Source organism: Dendrobates tinctorius, unplaced genomic scaffold (genome assembly GCF_039654945.1).
Source record: "Dendrobates tinctorius isolate UK_male_01 unplaced genomic scaffold, ASM3965494v1 ptg000292l, whole genome shotgun sequence".
In the NCBI taxonomy this organism is placed as follows: domain Eukaryota; kingdom Metazoa; phylum Chordata; class Amphibia; order Anura; family Dendrobatidae; genus Dendrobates; species Dendrobates tinctorius.
In genome coordinates this window covers 863106-884047 of record NW_027361959.1, presented here as the reverse complement: position 1 = coordinate 884047, position 20942 = coordinate 863106, and the positions used below count along the sequence as shown (strand labels likewise).

At 40.6% G+C, this 20942-nt stretch overlaps 1 protein-coding gene across 1 annotated transcript in view; it reads left to right on the top strand.

The window, feature by feature from the left end:
• COL13A1 (collagen type XIII alpha 1 chain) overlaps nucleotides 1-20942 on the top strand; it is a 397057-nt gene that overhangs the window by 207642 nt on the left and 168473 nt on the right. The window contains exons 7-11 of the mRNA XM_073560029.1: nucleotides 4129-4164; nucleotides 5381-5407; nucleotides 6275-6310; nucleotides 16928-16954; nucleotides 17034-17060. Coding sequence (XP_073416130.1) covers nucleotides 4129-4164; nucleotides 5381-5407; nucleotides 6275-6310; nucleotides 16928-16954; nucleotides 17034-17060 — 153 coding nt within the window. The remainder of the gene's footprint in view (nucleotides 1-4128; nucleotides 4165-5380; nucleotides 5408-6274; nucleotides 6311-16927; nucleotides 16955-17033; nucleotides 17061-20942) is intronic.

The following is a 20942-nucleotide window of genomic DNA, read 5'->3' as shown; positions in this document are numbered from 1 at the left end:
GTTTATCCCTATTAGAGTAGTATGCTATACCGCCGCTCTGTGCATTCCCTTTGGGGTTGCACCATGCTTGTTTTTTTCTGGCTGGCCCATAGGGAGTGAATGGAACAGTGGTCAGGCATGCACACTGCTACTCCATTCTAACGGAGATAGAAGTGCCCCGTCAGGGATAACACTTTCCCATTCAGCTAATCGGTGCAGGTCCCAGCAGTCTGAATCACTCCAATCAATAATTTATTACTTATCCTATGGATACCTGTTTTCATCAAATTTCCCCTTTAAGTCATTTTTTGGTCACATGGCTGAAAAAGTTGAAAAATGTATCATGCATCTAAAGCTAGGCAAGATTGGTCATGTGTGAAGGTACAATATTCCCTCAGAGCTTGGTCTTCAAATGGCCATAATGTTTGCTGCCTAGACAGAAGAATCACCTTCCCCCAAGATTTCATGTTGGACAATTTGTCTTGAATTCATTATTTAATAGCAGCTAATTCATGACAAATGGGTCTGATGAGGGTTACTAACAGAAAAGTATAAATAGCTAGCTTCCAAATGAGTGTAGCTCCATTTATGTGAGCGATTAGGCCTGTTTCACACTTCAGTTTTTTTGTGTCAGTTAAAATCCGCCAAAATGGCGGAAAGCGGATCCGTTGCTAACTGATGTGAATGGATGCCACCGGACTGTTTTTTTTTACGGATCCGATGAATGAAGAATTTTAAAGGAACCGCAGCCCGGGGAGGAGAGAGAGAGAGATTTTTTATGTGTCCGCCAGAAATGATTTCAGGGTTAAATTTCCGGCTGACATCATTCCTCCGGGCATGTGCACTATAAAATGCGGATCCTGCAGGAAAAAAAACATTGTATGGTCCGTCCGGGCATGTCGGCGGATGCAAAAAATTTGGCGGATCCACAAAAAAACGGATCCAACAGATGGCCATCCGTCAAGATCCGCCGGTAATGCAAATCAATGGGGAAAAAAATGGCGGATCCGTTTTTTTTGCAAAGCGGCGGATTTTGACTGATGGTCAAAAACGGAAGTGTGAAACAGGCCTTAGCTTGTCTTCTCCATGGGTGACATGGACAGTGTTTACCGCAGCTCATGAAATAATAGCAAGAGTAACAATAATAAATGAGACACGTAACCACGACAATGACGTTCCTAATAAATATTACAGAGATTGTTTATACTCTTCTTTTATGCACAGAAAGGGATTACAATGTAAACTATTACAGTTATTACTACAATAATATGTATAATGTCGCTCATGCTACCAGGATAATAAAGGAAAGGGGTTTTCCAGCTCGGATATTTGTGGCTTATCTACAGAATGTGCCATGAATGTCAGATGGCTGTACCTCTGAAACCCAAAATGTATCTTGAGAATGGTGTCCTGTTTTGTGCCTCCGGGAATGGAAAGGTGGCAACACAAGCATGGCTCTATTCACTTTTATAGAAATTCTTTAGGAAATAATAAGCAGTAGACCAAAGCAAAAGTTTAGACTTGTGGGGAGTCTTCAGTCTGGAAGCCCGGACACTTCCCTGATCCAGGACAATGTTGCTTCTCCAGACGCTAGCTTACACTAGATTGCTGCTATAGCTGCGATTCTTGTCTTGTTTTAAAGCCAAAAATCTTGATTGAGATATAGCCATCTAGCCCATGCTCTAGTAGGTGGTAGGGGAGCTGCATATCTTTTCTGTTCTTACTTAACCACATCAGAGTCATTATACTGTGTCTTAAACAGCAGAAAAGTGCTGGAGCTGTCAAGCAGGAACGGATGGAGGGATCAGGTAGGGTTTGTAGCCCAGAAGTCAGTACATTTTCCTGGTTAATGAATGACCAGTGGCAATGTGACAACTCATGAGTGATTAAAATCTTATTTTTGTTATCCTTAAAGTATGTTTGGCGCTGTGAGAGCCAGGGCTGTGAACTGCCGAAGCAACAAATTCTTTTCTATACAGTGGATGAACCTGTACTTAATAAAATAATCCTATGTTCTTTGCATCTACTTTTGAAGTGCCGAATTTATTTTTTACATTATTGTGGAGTGGAGCCCTATTGGTGCACCCATCTACATAGGAGTGCCGCGCAGCCTTTTTCTGTATTTAAATAGATTGTTCAGTACTTTTATAATAATTGCCTTTCTTTAATATAGATCATCAGTATACAGGGTGAGGATTCAACGCCCAGCATCCCCACTGACCAATTGTTATCACCTATGGCAGCGGCTGGATAAGGTGCAGAAGAGCACAGTGTGTGGTTCAGAAGAGCACAGCACAGTATAAAATGCAGAAAAGCACAGCACAGTATAAGGTGCAGAAGAGCACAGTATGAGGTGCAGGAGAGCACGGTTTAAGGTACAGAAGAGCACAGTATGAGGTGCAGAAGAGCAGAGTATAAGGTGTAGAAAAGCACAGTATAAGGTGTAGAAGAGCACAGTATAAGGTGTAGAAGAGCACAGTATAAGGTGTAGAAGAGCACAGTATAAGGTATAGAAGAGCACAGCATGGGGTGCAGGAGAGCACGGTTTAAGGTACAGAAGAGCACAGTATGAGGTGCAGAAGAGCAGAGTATAAGGTGTAGAAGACCACAATATAAGGTGAAGAAAAGCACAGTATAAGGTGCAGAAGAGCACACTATAAGGTGCAGAAGAGCACAGTATGGTATAAGGTGTAGAAGAGCACAATATAAGGTGCAGGAGAGCACAGTATAAGGTGCAAAAGAGCAAAGCACAGTATAAGGTGCAGAAGAGCAGAGCACAATATAATGTGTAGAAGAGCACAGTATGAGGTACAGAAAATCACAGTATAAGGTGTAGAAGAGCACAATATAAGGTGTAGAAGAGCACAGTATGACATGCAGGAGAGCACAGTATAAGGTGCAGAAAAGCACAGTATAAGGTGTAGAAAAGCACAGTATGAGGTGCAGGAGAGCACAGTATAAGGTGCAAAAGAGCACAGTACAGTATAAGGTGCAGAAGAGCAGAGCACAATATAATGTGTAGAAGAGCACAGTATGAGGTACAGTAAATCACAGTATAAGGTGTAGAAGAGCACTGTAGAAGGGCACAGTATGACATGCAGGAGAGCACAGTATAAGGTGCAGAAAAGCACAGTATAAGGTGTAGAAAAGCACAGTATGAGGTGCAGGAGAGCACAGTACAGTATAAGGTGTAGAAGAGCACAGTATAAGGTGCAGAAGAGCAGAGTATAAGGTGCAGAAGAGCACAGCACAGTATAAGGTGCAGAACCGCATAGTATAAGGTGTAGTCGAGCACAGTATAAGGTGTAGAAAAGCACAGTATAAGGTGCAGAGGAACATAGTATAAGGTGCAAAAGAGCACAGTAGAAGATGCAAAAGAGCACAGTAGAAGGTGCAGAAGAGCACAGCTCTTTACATGTTTTTGTGGCCACTGCTGGGTACTACAGATTAGTTCCTATTGAAGATAATAGGGAGCTGATATGCAGTATCTGACAGCCGATTCTTAGCAGTGTATGTTGCTGTGCTGTTCTCCTTCAAGCACTTTTTACATCCACCTGCCGACAGAGATGTTAACAACTCATTGATGGGAATGCCAGGTTTTGGACCCTGACAACATGATAACATGACATTGATGACCTATTTTGACCTATCCTAAATGTAGCTCATCAATATAAGATTATGTTCATATTGAGTATTTTTACTGAGTTTTCAGAGCAGAAACTTTCCAAAAACCACAAGTTTAAAAAAACAAAAGTTTTGATTGATATGTTGTGAGTTTTTGCTCCAAAAACGTAAAAAAAATAAAAATCAGAATGAACACACTTTAAAATTGCAGCCTCTTTAATCATGATATCAGTTTGGTGTAGACAAACTGCTGATAGATTTCTTTTCTAAGCTAGAGACATATTTTGCAAAAATAAATAAATATGCAATATTTCAGGATTGAAGCTCACAGAATTGTGAATGCTGCTCTCAAATTTAATATGGTCTCTACATTAGAATTAGATTTAAATGCAATGGATTTAGAAGTTAGCTTTATCTTGACGTGAATTCTCCAAAATTTTGAACCTGTACTTTAAATAGACCAATCTTACAGTGTTTTAATGCAACTGAATCGGAGGCAACCTAATATCTCATTTCTATTGACAGGGCCAGCCAGGAACTCGAGGTTTTCCCGGATTCCCCGTAAGTCACCACTGAAGCCGGAATCAATGCAATTAACAAGCAGGCAAACGTTTCTGTTTTTGGTCGATATTTGATGTGCTGTTATATTATCAGGGACAGGAATCTTATAATACAAATTAATTTCATGTGACATCTCTTTACTAAGGAAATATGGTATCAAAGGGGCACAAAGTCGGAAAACTGCCGTACTTTTTATGCCCATGGCCACCTATTCAATGCTTGCTGATGTTTTCTAACCATGAACAACACCGTGGTCCATTCATATATTCATACCCAATTCTACATAACCCCATTGCGTTTTTTTTTTTATTCCTTGCATTTATTGCATGGTTGCGTTGAAAAAATGAAGGGAATTAAACATTGGTGTGATTAACTTTCTACCTTAATGTACGCATTTGCATTGAGCATGATGACAGTTTTATTTATTGGCCAAGTATTCAAATTCCTTTTATGGCACTTGGATATTTTTCAAGTGTTTACGTATTAGATTTATTGATTGATCCATGTGTTTATTTATTATGATTTCTTCTGTTATTTCACCCTTCACTTTGTATTAATGAGGTAGTCCAGAATAGGCTTAGGTCACAGTTCACACTAAGTTTTTATCATAAAGTTGAATTCTAGTTTTTTTTACAGCATACTGCACAAAGCATATATTATTACTACAGAATGCAGTCACATATCTATGCCATATACCTATACCTACTGTATACACGGCAAATTCGGCAAAAGTAGACCTGTATACTGCTCTACACAATGTAGCTCAGTGACAATCCAGTGGAACGTTGATCAGTAGAACATGCTTTTATTTGCAGTATGAAGAAAAAAAACCCTACATTTATGCTCTAGGTGTAAATCTAGCCTCAGAAAAATAGATTTCTCCTTTTATGCAAAGGCATCGCCTTTCCTTACTATCAGTTATGTGCAGTCATCTCCAATGGGCTAAAATAGCATTATTTCTGGAAAAAGCAAACATTTGTAGTAATTTCATACAACCCCTTTAAATGTAATGTTTTAAAGCTGTCATCATTTAATCTCAGTGGGAATGTGATTGCTATATGGTTGGAGGGCTGTAAGTAAATGGTTGTTTTTGGTTTAATATACAGTATTAATACTTATGTGACATCTTCTGGGTACACATCTCAGCTCCCTTCTTTATGGTGCCTAAATGGTGAGACCTTTAAGTGTTCATATTGATCTTTTATTTGTATTTCAGGGCCCGATAGGATTAGACGGCAAGTCTGTAAGTGTCTTAATTGCTTAGTCAGTATATGTAGAATATGATATTAGTCATTTGTGGTAGCAACGGTCTTAGCTTGTGGGAAATCTTTTTTCCAAACTTCCCACATTTCTACAGTAAGTTTTATGATGGAGCTATACCCCCCCCAAGGTTATTGCTGCAAGTATTGAGTATCCAAAAAATGTCACTTGGGCAGTTAGGGTCACTTAGTCGGTATGAAATTCCTCTCCAGAATTAGCACCATGAGTGTGGCATCGTGTGTTCTCTAGGATGTTTGTTCCGAACAATTCTAACTGTTTTACATTGCAGCGTCTGAAACTTTTGCATGTCTGCCTCTGAGCTGATCTCATCGTGCGGCATGACATGCGGTGCACTAATACTTGTGGCATCTAAACTCTTGACGCTTTGCAGGAAATACGACATGGTGCATGCAAAAGCAAAACATTTTCACTAACACTACCTGGGAAACCGGCCGCTCAGTCCTAATCAATATTTACTGCCCTTCTTCTGATGTTAACAAACCATTTTATACCTTTCTGCAGCTCTCTGCTATAAGTTGTCACTTCATAACTAAGCTGTATAATTCAGCCCTAATAACTCAACTGACAAGGTCAGAGAAAGAGAGCGCGAGCCCATAGAACGCCAATTGTATTCTTCCCAAATAAGTGAGGTTAAAATAAACAAACTGATTATTACATGCTCTACCACCCGGTGACTTTCACATTTGTAGACCATAATAATGTCATCTCAGTGGAAGATCTTTAAGTTACATGTATTTGGAAATGTAAATGTAGCTGTCGTGGAGGGTTATGTTACACCAACGTATTTCACCGTGACCATATTACTAATTTAATGTTCTTCACATTATAGGGTCATCCTGGGCAAAAAGGGGAAAAAGGTGATATGGTAAGTCTATAAAAGGACTGAAACTGTATATACTTGCAGTGGTCCCTCAAGCTATAGTATTCCCTCATTCCAAATAAGAACATTGCATCTTGTAATTATTGTAGTTTGTGAACACAACTCTTTGGAGTACGGAGAAATAAATGAACAGAAAATTGAAGCATAAAGAGAAAATCCTTACATGTAAAAGCCAGAAAAAAGTTGCTGGGAGCTGTAAATCAATTTTAGGTTGATAGGAGCATCAAGGATTCCTACAGATCCCTACATGCAAATTGCATACTCTGGCTACGGTCAGACGGCCGTATATTCTCTCATCCAAAATAATCCGACCGATTATCAAACTCTGATCAGAGTCAGCATAGTGGGATCCAATTTTCTCGGATGAGAGAATCAGAGCACACTGAGAGGAGAAGATGGAAAACAAAATTTCTCCGTCTTCTCCATGTTGCGAGTCCTTGGAAATTGTCATCCGAGTGCAGTTTAATTTTTACCATTCGTTCATAGACTAGAATGGCTTATGGCCATCCAATTTCAAAGTTAAATTGCAGCATGCTGCTATTTTTCGCTAATTCTGTTAGTTAAAGAAGTCATATATCAGCACTGCCCCATTGAATAACAATGATCCGAGTTCTATCTGCTAAAAAGTCCGATAGCACTCATCCGATGTATGCGCTGGTGTGAGCAAGCTCAAAAAGTAAAATAGACCCTCAATTGGTGTCCAAACAGTTGGTTCATTCTGCTATAGCAGGTTTGGACAATACAGTATTCACTCCTCAACAATGAAATTGCAACACCAAAAAGGAAAAGTTGTGGAATTATAGAAGTCACAGGATATACAAGATGTCAGGAACACCGCACTGCACCTGCTCACTGAGCCAGTACGCGTATCCTGAGTACAAAACTGTGCACAAAGATACCTGTGGAATAGGGCAGCAGTGGTGACGATGCATGCTCCAGGCTCACAGGACCTGAAGCATGTGACTGCTGAGGGTGTGGTCTAAACTCCAGAGAGCTAGGAGCTGAGGAAAAGTCCTAGAAAGGTAACTACAGGACAATGTTACCAAGGGGCATAGACAGAGACAGAAACCAGATCAAGCCAGGGTCAAAGCAGAAGATAGCACAACAGTACTAAAGGGTTAGGCAGAATGGATAGTCAGGACGTAGCAATAGATCAGAAAACCAGAACGGGCAATAGATGGTACAATAGGGACAAACTGCAATGGAGTAACGATAGCCAAGCCAGGAGGTCAGAACCGGAAAAGACAATAATACCAACACGAGAGACGGAGTACAGAGTGAGAGGACAGACCGGGTCTTACACAGGAAGCAAACAAGCAATGCAGTGCACACGCACACCAGAGGGGTCAGACACACAATCAGAACAACAGTATAGCTGACAGAGAACCCTGGTAAAGAGTGAGTATAACTACCCCTCCCAGATCAAGAAAGAGGCCACGTACACTTAACCCTATGAGTGCAGGGCAAGAACACTGTACAAACCATGACACAAGATAGATAATACATAATAGATAATGATATTCAAATTATGAGAAAATGGAAACAACATTTTGAAATCATCTCAATATACTCAGTAATGAGTATGAAAATAACGTGCAGAAAACCCCGAACTTCCAGCCTTGACTACTATCAATGTGGTAATTAAAGTGGACCAACATTCCACAGGCCACAATCAATAATCTGATCAATTGTATGTGAAGGAGGTGTGTTGCACTGTGTGAGGCAATTGTTGATCACATCAGATACTGACCGGTTTTCTGACCCTCCGGATACCACCAATACTGCAACAATGCACATTTTAGATAGGTATTTTATTGCGGCCAGCCTATTAGGCACACCTGTGCAATAATCATACTGTCTAATCAGCATCTTGATATGCCAATCTGGTGAGATGGATGGATTATCTTGGCAAAGGAGAAGTGTTCACTAACACAAATTTAGATAAATTTATTGACGTGACATCCCAGGAAGCAGGAGAATCATCAGCATGAGTGGTCTACAACCACACTGAGCAGATACAGTGTGCAGAGCAGAATAAGCAGATAGTTAGCAATTACCTGTTAGTACAGGTAAGGCCTCTTTCACACATCAGTTTTTTAGAATCAGTCGCAGTCCATCAAAGTGTGCAAAAAAAGGATCCTGCGCAGATTGTAAAAAACTGATGCACCGGATCCGGTTTTTTTTATGGATCTGTCGCAGTAGCTGTTGTAAGAATTTTAAAGGAATAGAATTCTGGAGAGAAAGCGAGAGAGAGGTTTTTATGAGCCAAAAATGGAAAAAGCAGCTGTAGGGGTTAAATTAAAGGAATATAAATTATTCCGGGCATGCTCAGTTTTAAAAAACGGAATCCGTCGCTGTATTTCATCTTTTGTCAGACAGCGACGGATTATGCGCCCATAGGCTTCCATTATAGCCAATGACGGATGGCGTTGGATCCATCGCTGTCCGACTTTTTGACGTTCACAAAAAATGTTCCTTTGTACGTCATCTCCACCCGACGAAGATAGAAGAATTTCCAGCCAGGACCATCCTGTAAGTCACTGTTCTCTATCCTGTGGCTTCCTGTGGCTTGTGGATCCATGTATGGTTTGCAGCTTTCTGCAAGCTTGGTGCATTTGCACCAGGTCTAGCAAAGAGCTATAAAGAGGAAGGTCTCCAAGATGGTGAACTTTTTGAGTAGCCTCACACAGGAAATCAAATCTTGAAGCTCATATACTGGGTGGGTGGGGAGGGCTAAATATAGAAAACCTCAGATAGGATGATACTGCCAGTTAGAGGGGTGCTTGAAGCTGGATGGAATAGTCTGATTAGTGTGCTTGATGTGAGACTACTGAATGGAAGTAGTGTGAGAATCCCGGGATGTAAGTATACTGCCTATAAAGGACAGGGGCATAAAGATTTGGTGTGCTTTCTGTGTGAAAACTTTGTCATTATACCAACAATTGAGGGCTATGGTTGTCACTAATGTGTGTGGAGGGGATCTGGATATGGCTTGTGACCATCTCTCAAGGTAAATGTGGCTTTTAAATTAATTAAGGTTGGGGTCCACTGCTGTAAGTTATACCGAGGTTGTGACCTACCACACTAATTCAGCACACTTCACACATGCCTCCATTTTTTGCAGTCATTAATACTTGGTCATGGTTGCTAAACAGTCTGCTTTTCTTCACTGCTAGGCCAAGACAAATGAAGTCATTAGGGGCCTGTTCGTAACATCCATGTATGACATACAGCCCTACATTTATATCATGACGGTCCCTAATGAACTCATTTTATATAGAATGTCTGGAAATTAGACAGGCTACCAACTGTATTTTGGTGACCATTCAGCTAATTCTTCTTGATTTGAAATATCAAGAGTAAGACCCAATCTAATTAAAAACACCCTTCTTTTTAAAGCTATGGTGAAAATAAGTCCATAATAGGACCATAAAATGTTTTGTTGAGCACAGTTCGGGCAGCAGTATGAGGATAGGGCTATCCGGTGTCTTCAGCCATGACACAGGTCACATGAGTAAAGATCTTTGTTTCATCACAGTATATTGCAACTGACTATAGTTGAATTGCAACCCTGAAGATAACTTGACAAGTTGCAATAAAGAACAAAATGGATTTTTGGCAACTTGCTTGTTGAGGTACCTTGAAAGTGATCTTTTGGTGCACAATCTGTTTGACAGCTAAAATTGTCATGTAGCCTCAGTCTAATTGCAGGGGTAGCCACTAATTAAGGGCTACCACTTCCCCCTGCGACTTTTTCCCTACTGTGAGAATCTTCTTTACTTTGTTGCAACAACTGGTTTGGTGACACTTAAGTGGATTAACAAAGTTAAGGGAACCCTTTATCAGCACAATGAATTTTGTCACTGGGTTACCATTTTCAAAAGTCAACGTGTTTTGAAAAATAATAAAACATGTATTTGCTCCATTCAAGTTTCTCCTCACTGCAATTGTGCTGTGAAGATGATGAGAGGGGTTGGGATCCCATTTCTGGTGATCATGGGAATCTCATTGGTGGGACCATCGTTCAATAGACAATTATTACTGCTCATATAGGTAACATGAAATGTAACTTTTCCTGTATGGATAAACACAGCATAAGCCCTCATATAGCTAGGTTGATCAGGAACAGGAGGAAGCGACATCAACGCAAAACGCGCGTTGGGGAATGTGGCCATAGTTCAGGCGGGAGTGACAGATAGGGTAAATGCTCCTCCTACTTGTTACACTTGCTAAATATGTACAGCGTACAAAATAAAACCCGCTGGCATTTCTTGACAGACACTGGACTATTGCTCCCTTATTGGATTTTTTTCTACCACTTTCTTGCATAGAGTGCTAACTCAATTTAGGGGCATCGGTTGATATACGTGTCCCTCATGAATTTCTAATACTGAACAAAGCTTTGTTACTATGTCCTGACATATTCTCCGGCTTCTTTTTTCACCCACGGATTTAATCACATTCTACTCATAAATACTATATTGTCTATGTATTTTTAATTGTAATTTCTTGCATTAATAAAATCCTTGTTTAGCATATTATGATGAGTGGTTAACTATATGGGTACACTAGTAATGTGTTCTTTGTATAATTCGGATTTAAAAATGTAAAAACATAAACGAAAAATGTTCTGACTGCTAGAACACAGGAAACTCAAGACAAAAATTAATCTGAGACATGAATGCAAAATCTGCAATAAGGAAAGTGATATTTTAAACAGTGTTTTTTCAGTTTTAATGTGACTGGGCAATTGTCAAGAATTAGACAAAACATTTCCCTTTTCCATAGGCCACGTCTGGTATTGCATTATTCATTTAGTAAAGATGAATTTCAAGGCCAGACACAGCCAAAGTACAAACGTGCCAATGGTTTTGCAAAAAAAAAAAAAGAAAAAACATACCCAGAGAAATCCTGTAATAATTACAGGAGAACTTTATAATTAGGAACTAGCACCCTGTTAGTGACCCATAGTTATCTAGTTTATCGTAATAAATATGTAAATGGAAAGTGAGCAATTACAGTGCGATGAAAAAACAAGAATATGAAATACGGTACTTCTGATTTACAGATGTATGCATATACTCGTTCTTTTACACCAAACTTTCCAAAAAAATGTATTCCATGTGTGACACCTAATAACCCTTTGTGAGAACCAACATACTACAAGGCCCAGTACATTTTGTAATGTTAAATGACCTATTATTAACACAAATCTGTATTTCCATTGCATGGTTCTGGATAATATTAAGTGCCCTGTGCGATATATATTGTGCATCAAGAGTCCCACTGCTGGGATGAAGTCACTGTTCCGGTCTCACTATAAATAATTATTGCCCTCAGATTCCGCTAGTAATGGCCCCTTTAATGAATCTGTCCATAGAACATAAAATTCACATTATAAATACATATTTGGGGCTGTGATTTCTTTACAGCATGGTGCACTCAGCGTCTTCTATTAACAATTCAAATGTCCCAGATTTCGCCATTTACGAGAAGTGTGAATTTTTGTTAAACAGCTGAAAATGAAATCACTCTGTTCCCAGACACCTCTGCAAGTCTGACCATCCAGCTTCTAACAAAGCCATTAGCACACAGAGGACCCTTTATTAGAGACGGAACGGTATTTACAGGACCTGCTAAGGTGTTTTCCAACATAATACTCAAGTCAGCCTATACATATACCATCAATACCGAGGAGCAAACAGTAAGGACCAAGATTTAAAAAAAAAAAAACTTGAAGATAGTACAACATGTTCTGATGCTTCAATTTTGTCTGAAAATAAGCAAGTGTATTAAACATTCATGAGATTGCAATAATATATGTTATAAAATAAAATTTAGCCAACACACATATTCGGTCAAATGTACCCACACTAAATGATCACAATTAGGATATATTTTTTAAAGTTTTTACTTGAAAAGAGATTTTCACAAATTCATGACTTCCCTATACATGGTATAGGTGATAACTGCGAGAGCGCGAAGGGGTACCACAGCTAGGATACCCACTGATCTGAGGATGGAGGTCAATGTGGAGTGGTGGTGTGAACGTGTGGCCATTCACTGTCTGTGGGACTGGTGGAGATAGCTGGATGCTGTACACGGTATCACCCTTAGATCCATAGAAAATGGGTGTGGATAAATTTGCTCTCTCCACTCTAGTGAATAGTGGACTCAGCGATCACACACTTATCGCCTATCCTGCGGGAAGGTTATAAATTGTGATTATGAGAAAAAAAACTTTAAACAGACACATTTACTACCTTTCCAGTTTTCTATATTTCATTGTTTGAATATTTTAAATTGATTGGTTCAATGACAACAGCCCATTAAAATCCTGAGAGTTGGATACATAAGGTCTGGACAATTTACTGTTAAAGCCCCCATGCATTAGATGAAAGTTGGCAAACCCATGAATTTGGGCAGCACCGGGCAGCTGTCTGATGTGCATGTGTGGCGCCCCTGAGGGTCCAGTCGCCACAGAGGTACTGCACCTCACCCAGAAGTGTGGTATCCCACAACCAGGTAAAGTGGAGACATCCGACCAGCATTCCATCACCCACATCCCACACACACCAGTAGTGTAGCAGAGCACCCTTTATGGCCCCTGCTTGGAACAAGAAGAGTGCTGGGAGGTGGGCGGAGCAGGATAGAAAGTGAGATTAGCTCCCCTCTGAGGGAGAGAAGGACAAGAACGTGTCTGCAGCAGCTCTACAAATTAAAGGCTGCTGGACTGATTGGATTACAAAGGAAGCTCCCTAGGAAAGAAGGTTCTTATGGGATACGGCTGGAGCATACTCCCTGTGGGTCCCTTATCCACGCTGACTACAGGTCAGATGGAGGGAGAAATTGGCCACAAAGAGAACGGCCCCTAGCCTAGTTCGTATTCCTCAGGGTGCCACTAGCAAGCGGATAGCTTTGGTTACTTTATGGACCATCGCCCCTACCACGGTTACTCCAACTGGAAAGGCGGCTATATAGAATCACAGAAACGGTGAGGCGTTGTCTGAACAGGATTCACAGTTGCAGGCCCAGAACGATAACTGTGAGTTCTGGAGTGGAAGAAAGAAGTTTAAGCAGCATAGTGTTTGGAGACAGCCAGGAAAGGTACATACTGACAGGGAAAGCTGGAAAGGTGCACTTCATCTTATCTGGAAGTTGTCTGGACCCCTTGCCTGGAGGACTCAGCACTGAAGCGGGCACCTGTACCACGGACAGAACTGTGAGTAAAGCCCATTGGAACTGCATATCATTGTGTCCTCTGCATTATTCCGTCGTCATCACTCAGCACTGCTACATCTTCCTCTCTACACTACTTCACCATCTACCAACTCAACCCTACTGCCCTGGGACTACAGCTCTACCTGTGGAGAGCCTTAACATCACTGCTGCTCATAACATCAGTCCCAGAGAAGTGACACTGCAGCGCTGGTCATACTGACCAGAAACCACAGGTGGCGTCACGAATCACTACATAAACTTTATTCCCATTCAATTCTACCCCTTTTACATGACCGCCTGGGGCCACAGACCGGGTCACTGCCACTGTGACATTTCCCATTGAGGCTAACGGGCTCGGTACCGAGTATCCCACGGCCCCTCGGGCACGTCACATGTGTGCCTCCGATCACGGGGGAGAGATGGATCGGCCCAATGGCATTTCAGCATATGATCCCTTTGTTTTCAGGGTAGATAAGGCACTTACAGACTTCTGTCTTTCTTTCTCCTCCATCTCCATTGAAAACACATGAATGCTCAGCTGAGCCAAGCGCTCGTGTGTAGGGCAGGAGTTAGGAGAGATAGCTGTCTCCGTATGGCCAGTTTTAGTTCATCGCAGATCTTAATCATGGGAAAGCTGCCGCATGCTCTCCACTATTGTGATAGTCTGCACACCTGGTATATTCTCCTAAAATATTGTTTAGCCAACAGCAGCTGTGATATGGTATCATTTCATGGAGATGTAAATTGTGATTTGAGATCTTTAGGATTGATAGCCGAAAGGAAACAGCAATTCTCTCAGACATTGTCCTGGAACATGTTTTGCTCTTTTGAAAGGTAAAACAAAGCAAAAAAAACACAACTTCTCCCATTTCCTTAGCAAGCATAATATATCAAATATGACACACAGACCATTATTACACCCATGTTTGGCCAGACTAAATGTGTCTAAACATTGCGTTTTCACGTCTCGTCTTAGAATTATGTTATGACGCTGCCGCTTTTTTGTGATTGTTCAGATGACCCTTCAGGCCCGGAGGTGATATTTATATTTAAAATCATAGAACAGGGAAGTTTTGGTAACAAAATGTGCAACTTTTATCAATTCCATAAATACAGCACTAAGTTCTTAGTGTTCCTAGCTGGCATCCACTGTTCTTCAGGACACTAGTGGAAATGACAGGTACTTACTATGGGTTACATAAACAGTCCTGGGAGGAAGAAATGAGATGGGGAGATAACTTCTAGTAGGGGGATCTTAATCCTTATAAGTGTTCATGCCAATGGCATAATCACATGCACTGTCTTTGCAAACTGAGACTTAAAGCCAGGACGAGGAACAGAAAGCACGTCATGTGCAGGCTTATGGGAGAATCTGAACTCTCTCTAGAGGCAATGCCTTTTACTTTCTTTTGGTACTTCCAATATCTTTTTTTTTTTTAAATTTGAAGTATCATGACAATGCATAGTCAATGTTGTCTGTACATATTCTATGTCCTGTTCATGTATCTAAGTGGTACGTGTTGACGGATCAGTGAATTTCTGCTCAAATCAACTAAAGTTAGGACTTAAAGGGCTGTCTCATCAAGAGGATCTCAAGGCGGCCCACCAAATTGCTGATCTGGCTAGTCACTAAAGGCCCTTTTACATTTAGCGATGCACCAGCGATCCAACCAGCGATCCGACCCGGTCAGGATCGCTGGTGCATCGCTAAATGATCGCTAGTGAGCTTTCATACAGAAAGATCTCACAGCGATGCAGCAGCGATGCAGCGCACGATACTTACCATTCACACACAGCGATCCTGCGTCCTCCCGCCCGCGTCCAGCGTCGCTCGTCGTCACAGCAGGAAGTCTCAGCAGGAAGCAGACGACGAGAAATGGAGCCGGACATTCTCGCGCGATCAGCGATGAGCAGCGGGGGAGCCGGTCGCTGGTAAGTATCACACATAGCGATATCACTAGCAATATCGCTATAACGTCACAAAACCAGTGACGTTTTAGCGATATTGCTAGCGATATCGCTTAGTGTAAAACCCCCTTAACAGTCACTCAAAAGTAGGAAAATAGGAGCATTTTATAATTAAAGATCAAGGGACAGAGTGTATTCTATGAGAATTTTGAGCATGTAGTCCTTTCAGGTATTGCAAGAATAGAAAAATGGCACTCCATAATAGAAAGCGCTATTCTTTTATTTGACCATTGTGACATTTCTACTCCATCTCAAAAAACTCTCCAATTGCAGTTTAAACAACACAGCAGTGTGTTCTTCAATTGTTTGAGCCACTAACCACTGAGGAAGCTGTGTCTGACCACGTAATTCCCACGAAGAAGACACTGCAGTGGAAAGGTTACATTGCATGTCAGCTATTTCTGGTGATTGGCCAAATATGTAACGCATGAAGGACCTTGGACCACCAAATGCTGTTTCAGTGTGGAAGAACCTACCCTATCAAGCCATAAGCCCTACCAGGGCATATGCACAATGGTTGTCATTACGAGACAGCCACTTTAAACTTTAGACAAATAGTTCTCACTTTCATATATGCAGACTCAAGCCCTTTGGCTTCCCTACAGATTACAAAAGCCCATTTAGGGTGTCCATTTTATCATTTGGTTTCTGGAACAATTTCTGCAAAACACCCATTCAGCACGAAGTAGGAGGAAGGTAATGTTATGTCTGCAAAGACGAGAGAGGTTAAATCAACCAATTATCTATAATGGCATTCCAATATCCCATGTTTAAATCACATTGTGAAATGTATATTTTTATAGGTGCAGAACAGAAGCACAGACCTTATGATTGCGCTAATATGAGCCCCAAATAGTTATAATTTGAGTTCAATTGTTTATTCAGCAGAATTTACTTTTCTATACATATGTAAAATATGACAATCCAAGATACTGAGCGAATCATACTGGTCCAGTCGTTGAAAGATATGTATACTACATATGTAGCACTAAGCAACATATCACCCAATATGGTTGATCTATAGTTTTGACCCCATATTAGCACACTAAATATGCTTTAATTACTTGACACGATGTGGTTTCCAAATGAATGACTATTATTGCTCTTTTCCTGTTCATGACATCAACAAATGATTAATTGATTTTAAATTGTAAATATTTTCTGGACTGATGAGCTGAACCCATTAGCGTTCCAATTAGTTCTTTATGTACAAAATAAATAGATACGAACAAATTTTTATTTTGGGAATTAATAAAAAGTATTGTACAAAGTAGAGGGGTATGACTGGTATAATGTTATTCACTTACCCACTATTGCACACAATATTTTCAAATACTATGAATGTGATGGAAAACTATGGATTACATTAATGCCATAAATTGATTCAAATAAAATGCTTTTTTTTCTTGTCAGGGACCTCCTGGCCCAAAAGGACAACCTGTAAGTATATATTTACATTGAAAATTTTAGCAGTTTGAGTTAATCCATTTCTTGACATAACATTTGTTTCTTTTGCTAGGGTGCAGCCGGTGCTAAAGGGGAGAAGGTAAGAATTGTAAGCAGTTTTTGAGCTCTTTTTTGCTAGAAGTTACCAGGGGTAAATAAGTTGTTTCGGAGTCAAAAGTGCCCTGATGTTCAATACCAATACTATTTCCAGTCTTGACAAACTGACTGGCTTTTTTGGAGCTCCCTATAGACTGTAAGTAGACTATGGTACGCCGCTGGGATCAGTGCGGTCTCAGTCCCTGGCACCACTGATTAGGCATTTACCGTATCTACTACTATTTGAGCATCACATGTGATGAATTTATTTAGTGAGGAGCCCTCTTTAAATTATAGATCTCTGTCTGCCCCACAGACCCCACTGTGGAGTAGCTTACTGTTAACGCCACCATATACATACATGTACAGTTGTGGCCAAAAGTATTGACACCCCTGCAATTCTGTCAGATAATACTCAGTTTTTTCCTGAAAATGATTGCAAACACAAATTCTTTGGTATTATTATCTTCATTTAATTTGTCATAAATGAAAAAACACAAACGAGAATGAAGCAAAAAGCAAAACATTGATAATTTCACACAAAACTCCAAAAATGGGCCAGACAAAAGTATTGGCACCCTCAGCCTAATACTTCGTTGCACAACCTTTAGCCAAAATAACTGCGATCAACCGCTTCAGGTAACCATCAATGAGTTTCTTACAATGCTTTGCTGGAATTTTAGACCATTCTTCTTTGGCAAACTGCTCCAGGTCCCTGATATTTGAAGGGTGCCTTCTCCAAACTGCCATTTTTAGATCTCTCCACAGGTGTTCTATGGGATTCAGGTCTGGACTCATTGCTGGCCACCTTAGAAGTCTCCAGTGCTTTCTCTCAAACCATTTTCTAGTGCTTTTTGAAGTGTGTTTTGGGTCATTGTCCTACTGGAAGACCCATGACCTCTGAGGGAGACCCAGATTTCTCACACTGGGCCCTACATTATGCTGCAAAATTTGTTGGTAGTCTTCAGACTTCATAATGCCATGCACACGGTCAAGCAGTCCAGTGCCAGATGTAGTATGTTTGTATGTATGAATGTTGTATATATGTAGTATGTATGTAGTATGTATGTATGTTGTATGAATGTAGTATATACAGTCATATGTTAAAGTTTGGGCACCCCTATTAATGTTAACCTTTTTTCTTTATAACAATTTTGGTTTTTGCAACAGCTATTTCAGTTTCATATATCTAATAACTGATGGACTCAGTTATATTTCTGGATTCAAATGAGGTTAATTGTACTAACAGAAAATGTGCAATCTGCGTTTTAACAAAATTTGACCGGTGCAAAAGTATGGGCACCTCAACATAAAAGTGACGTTAATATTTCGTAGATCCTCCTTTTGCAAAAATAACAGCCTCTAGTCGCTTCCTGTAGCTATTAATGAGTTCTTGCATCCTGGATGAAGGTATTTGTGACCTTTCCTGTTTACAAAACAATTCCAGTTCAGTTAAGTTTGATGGTCGCCGAGCATGGACAGCCCGCTTCAAATCATCCCACAGATGTTCAATGATATTCAGGTCTGGGGACTGGGATGGCCATTCCAGAACATTGTAATTGTTCCTCTGCATGAATGCCTGAGTAGATTTGGAGCGGTGTTTTGGATCATTGTCTTGCTGAAATATCCATCCCCTGCGTAACTTCAACTTCATCACTGATTCTTGCACATTATTGTCAAGAATCTGCTGATACTTAGTTGAATCCATGCGACCCTCAACTTTTTTCCCGGTGCCGGCATTGGCCACACAGCCCCAAAGCATGATGGAACCTCCACCAAATTTTACTGTGGGTAGCAAGTGTTTTTCTTGGAATGCTGTGTTGCTGAGTCCATCAGTTATTAGATATATGAAACTGAAATAGCTGTTGCAAAAACCACAATTGTTATAAAGAAAAAAGGTTAACATTAGTAGGGGTGCCGAAATTTTAACATATGACTGTATGTAGTATGTATGTAGTATGTATGTATGTAGTATGAATGTTGTATATATGTAGTATGTATGTATGTATGCTGTATGAATGTAGTATATATGTAGTATATATGTAGTATGTATGTATGCTGTATGAATGTCGTATATATGTAGTATGTATGTAGTATGTATGTATGCTGTATGAATGTAGTATATATGAAGTATGTATGTAGTATGTATGTATGCTGTATGAATGTAGTATATATGAAGCATGTATGTATGCTGTATGAATGTAGTATATATGTAGTATGTATGTATGTTGTATGAATGTAGTATATATGAAGTATGTATCTAGTATGTATGTTGTATGAATGTTGTATGTATGTAGTATGTATGTAGTATGTATGTTTTTTTTTGTTTTTTACATTCAACACATTAGCCGGATGATGGGACTACTACTGTCCCATCATTGGCTAATGTGTCAATCACTGTCATTGTAGCAGGCATCGCCCGATGGGACTTGTAGTCCCATCGGACCATGCCAGCACACACACACAGACCCCCGGCAGGCCCGTACAGACTGCCGGCAGCCGGCACAGACCCCCCCGGCAGCCGGCACAGACCCCCGGCAGCCGGCGCAGACCCCCGGCAGGCCTGTACAGACCGCCGGCAGCCGGCACAGACCCCCGTTTGGCCTGTACAGACCCCCGAGAGGCCTGAACAGAGCCCGCCCGCACACACAGACATGCACAGTGTCCGCCCACGCACCGCCCACATTCTTCCCCCCTCCCGAACTGGATGTACAAGGAAAGAAAGGGTTTTTTTTAAATCCGATATTTCTGTCCCATTGACTTGAATGGGGCATCCGGTATCGGAATCGGCGATACCCGATACTTTTTGTGTATCGGGCCGATCCAATTCGATCCGATATTTCTGGATATCGGATGGTATCGCTCAACACTAGTATCCAGTAAAAATATACTTATACCGCCGCAAGTAATGAGATATTTATTTTTATATCTAATTTTTGTAACATATTGCAATGTTCATCTTGGTATGACTTGAGCCAAGTGGAAAGCTAAAGAAGGACACATCTGTGTTATAATAATAATCCCAAGCACATAACTATTTACCGTATATTATGAGAAGACTGGCGTTATTACAACTTTTCAGATGTCTCATCTGTCACAATGTTTTCTTTAGCCAATCCTGTTGTGCTCAAGAACAAATGGGTGTGGAGTAATTTGGCAAATGAGAGAGGATAAACCCAACAGTTTTTGACCAAAAGGTGAAAGTAAACTGATGTACGGCACTCAACAATTCAGACAGTATCCTTCCTGACTGAATTAAGGATATACATTCTCAAGAGGTTGTGGTGTAGGTTAGAAAAACTAAGACATATTTGTTATCGTTCCGTCTCCCTTAATAGTTGACCTTTCATGTTCTAAGAACCCAAACTGAAGACAGCTATGCAATTTTAATTCAGCACGTCAGCTGAAATCCCAACAAGTCTCCACAGTTTGCAAGGAGCAATTGCTTTCATTGCCACATTTATTGAGACATTATTTTTTTCCTTATTTTCTATAGAATTCACATGTTTTAACTGGATTGTATGTTGTAATTTACTGTGAAAATTTCACTACTCAATATAGCCATTGTCAACTTTGGTCTGAGACAACATTGTCACATTGCAAGAGAATAGATTAAAGGGAATCTGTCACCTATTTTTTTGCATATAAGATGCGGCCACTGCCATCAGTGTCTTATCTACAGCATTCTGTAATGCTGTAGATAAGCTCCCGATGTAACCTGAAAGATAAGAAAAATGCGTTATATTATACTCACCGGGGGGGGGGGGTTCGGTCTGGTCCAGGTTCGATGGGTGTCATGGTCCAGGTCCAGCGCCTCTCATCTTCTAGCAATGACGTCCTCTTCTTTGCTTCCCGTCGCGGCTCCGGCACAGACGTACTGCTCTGT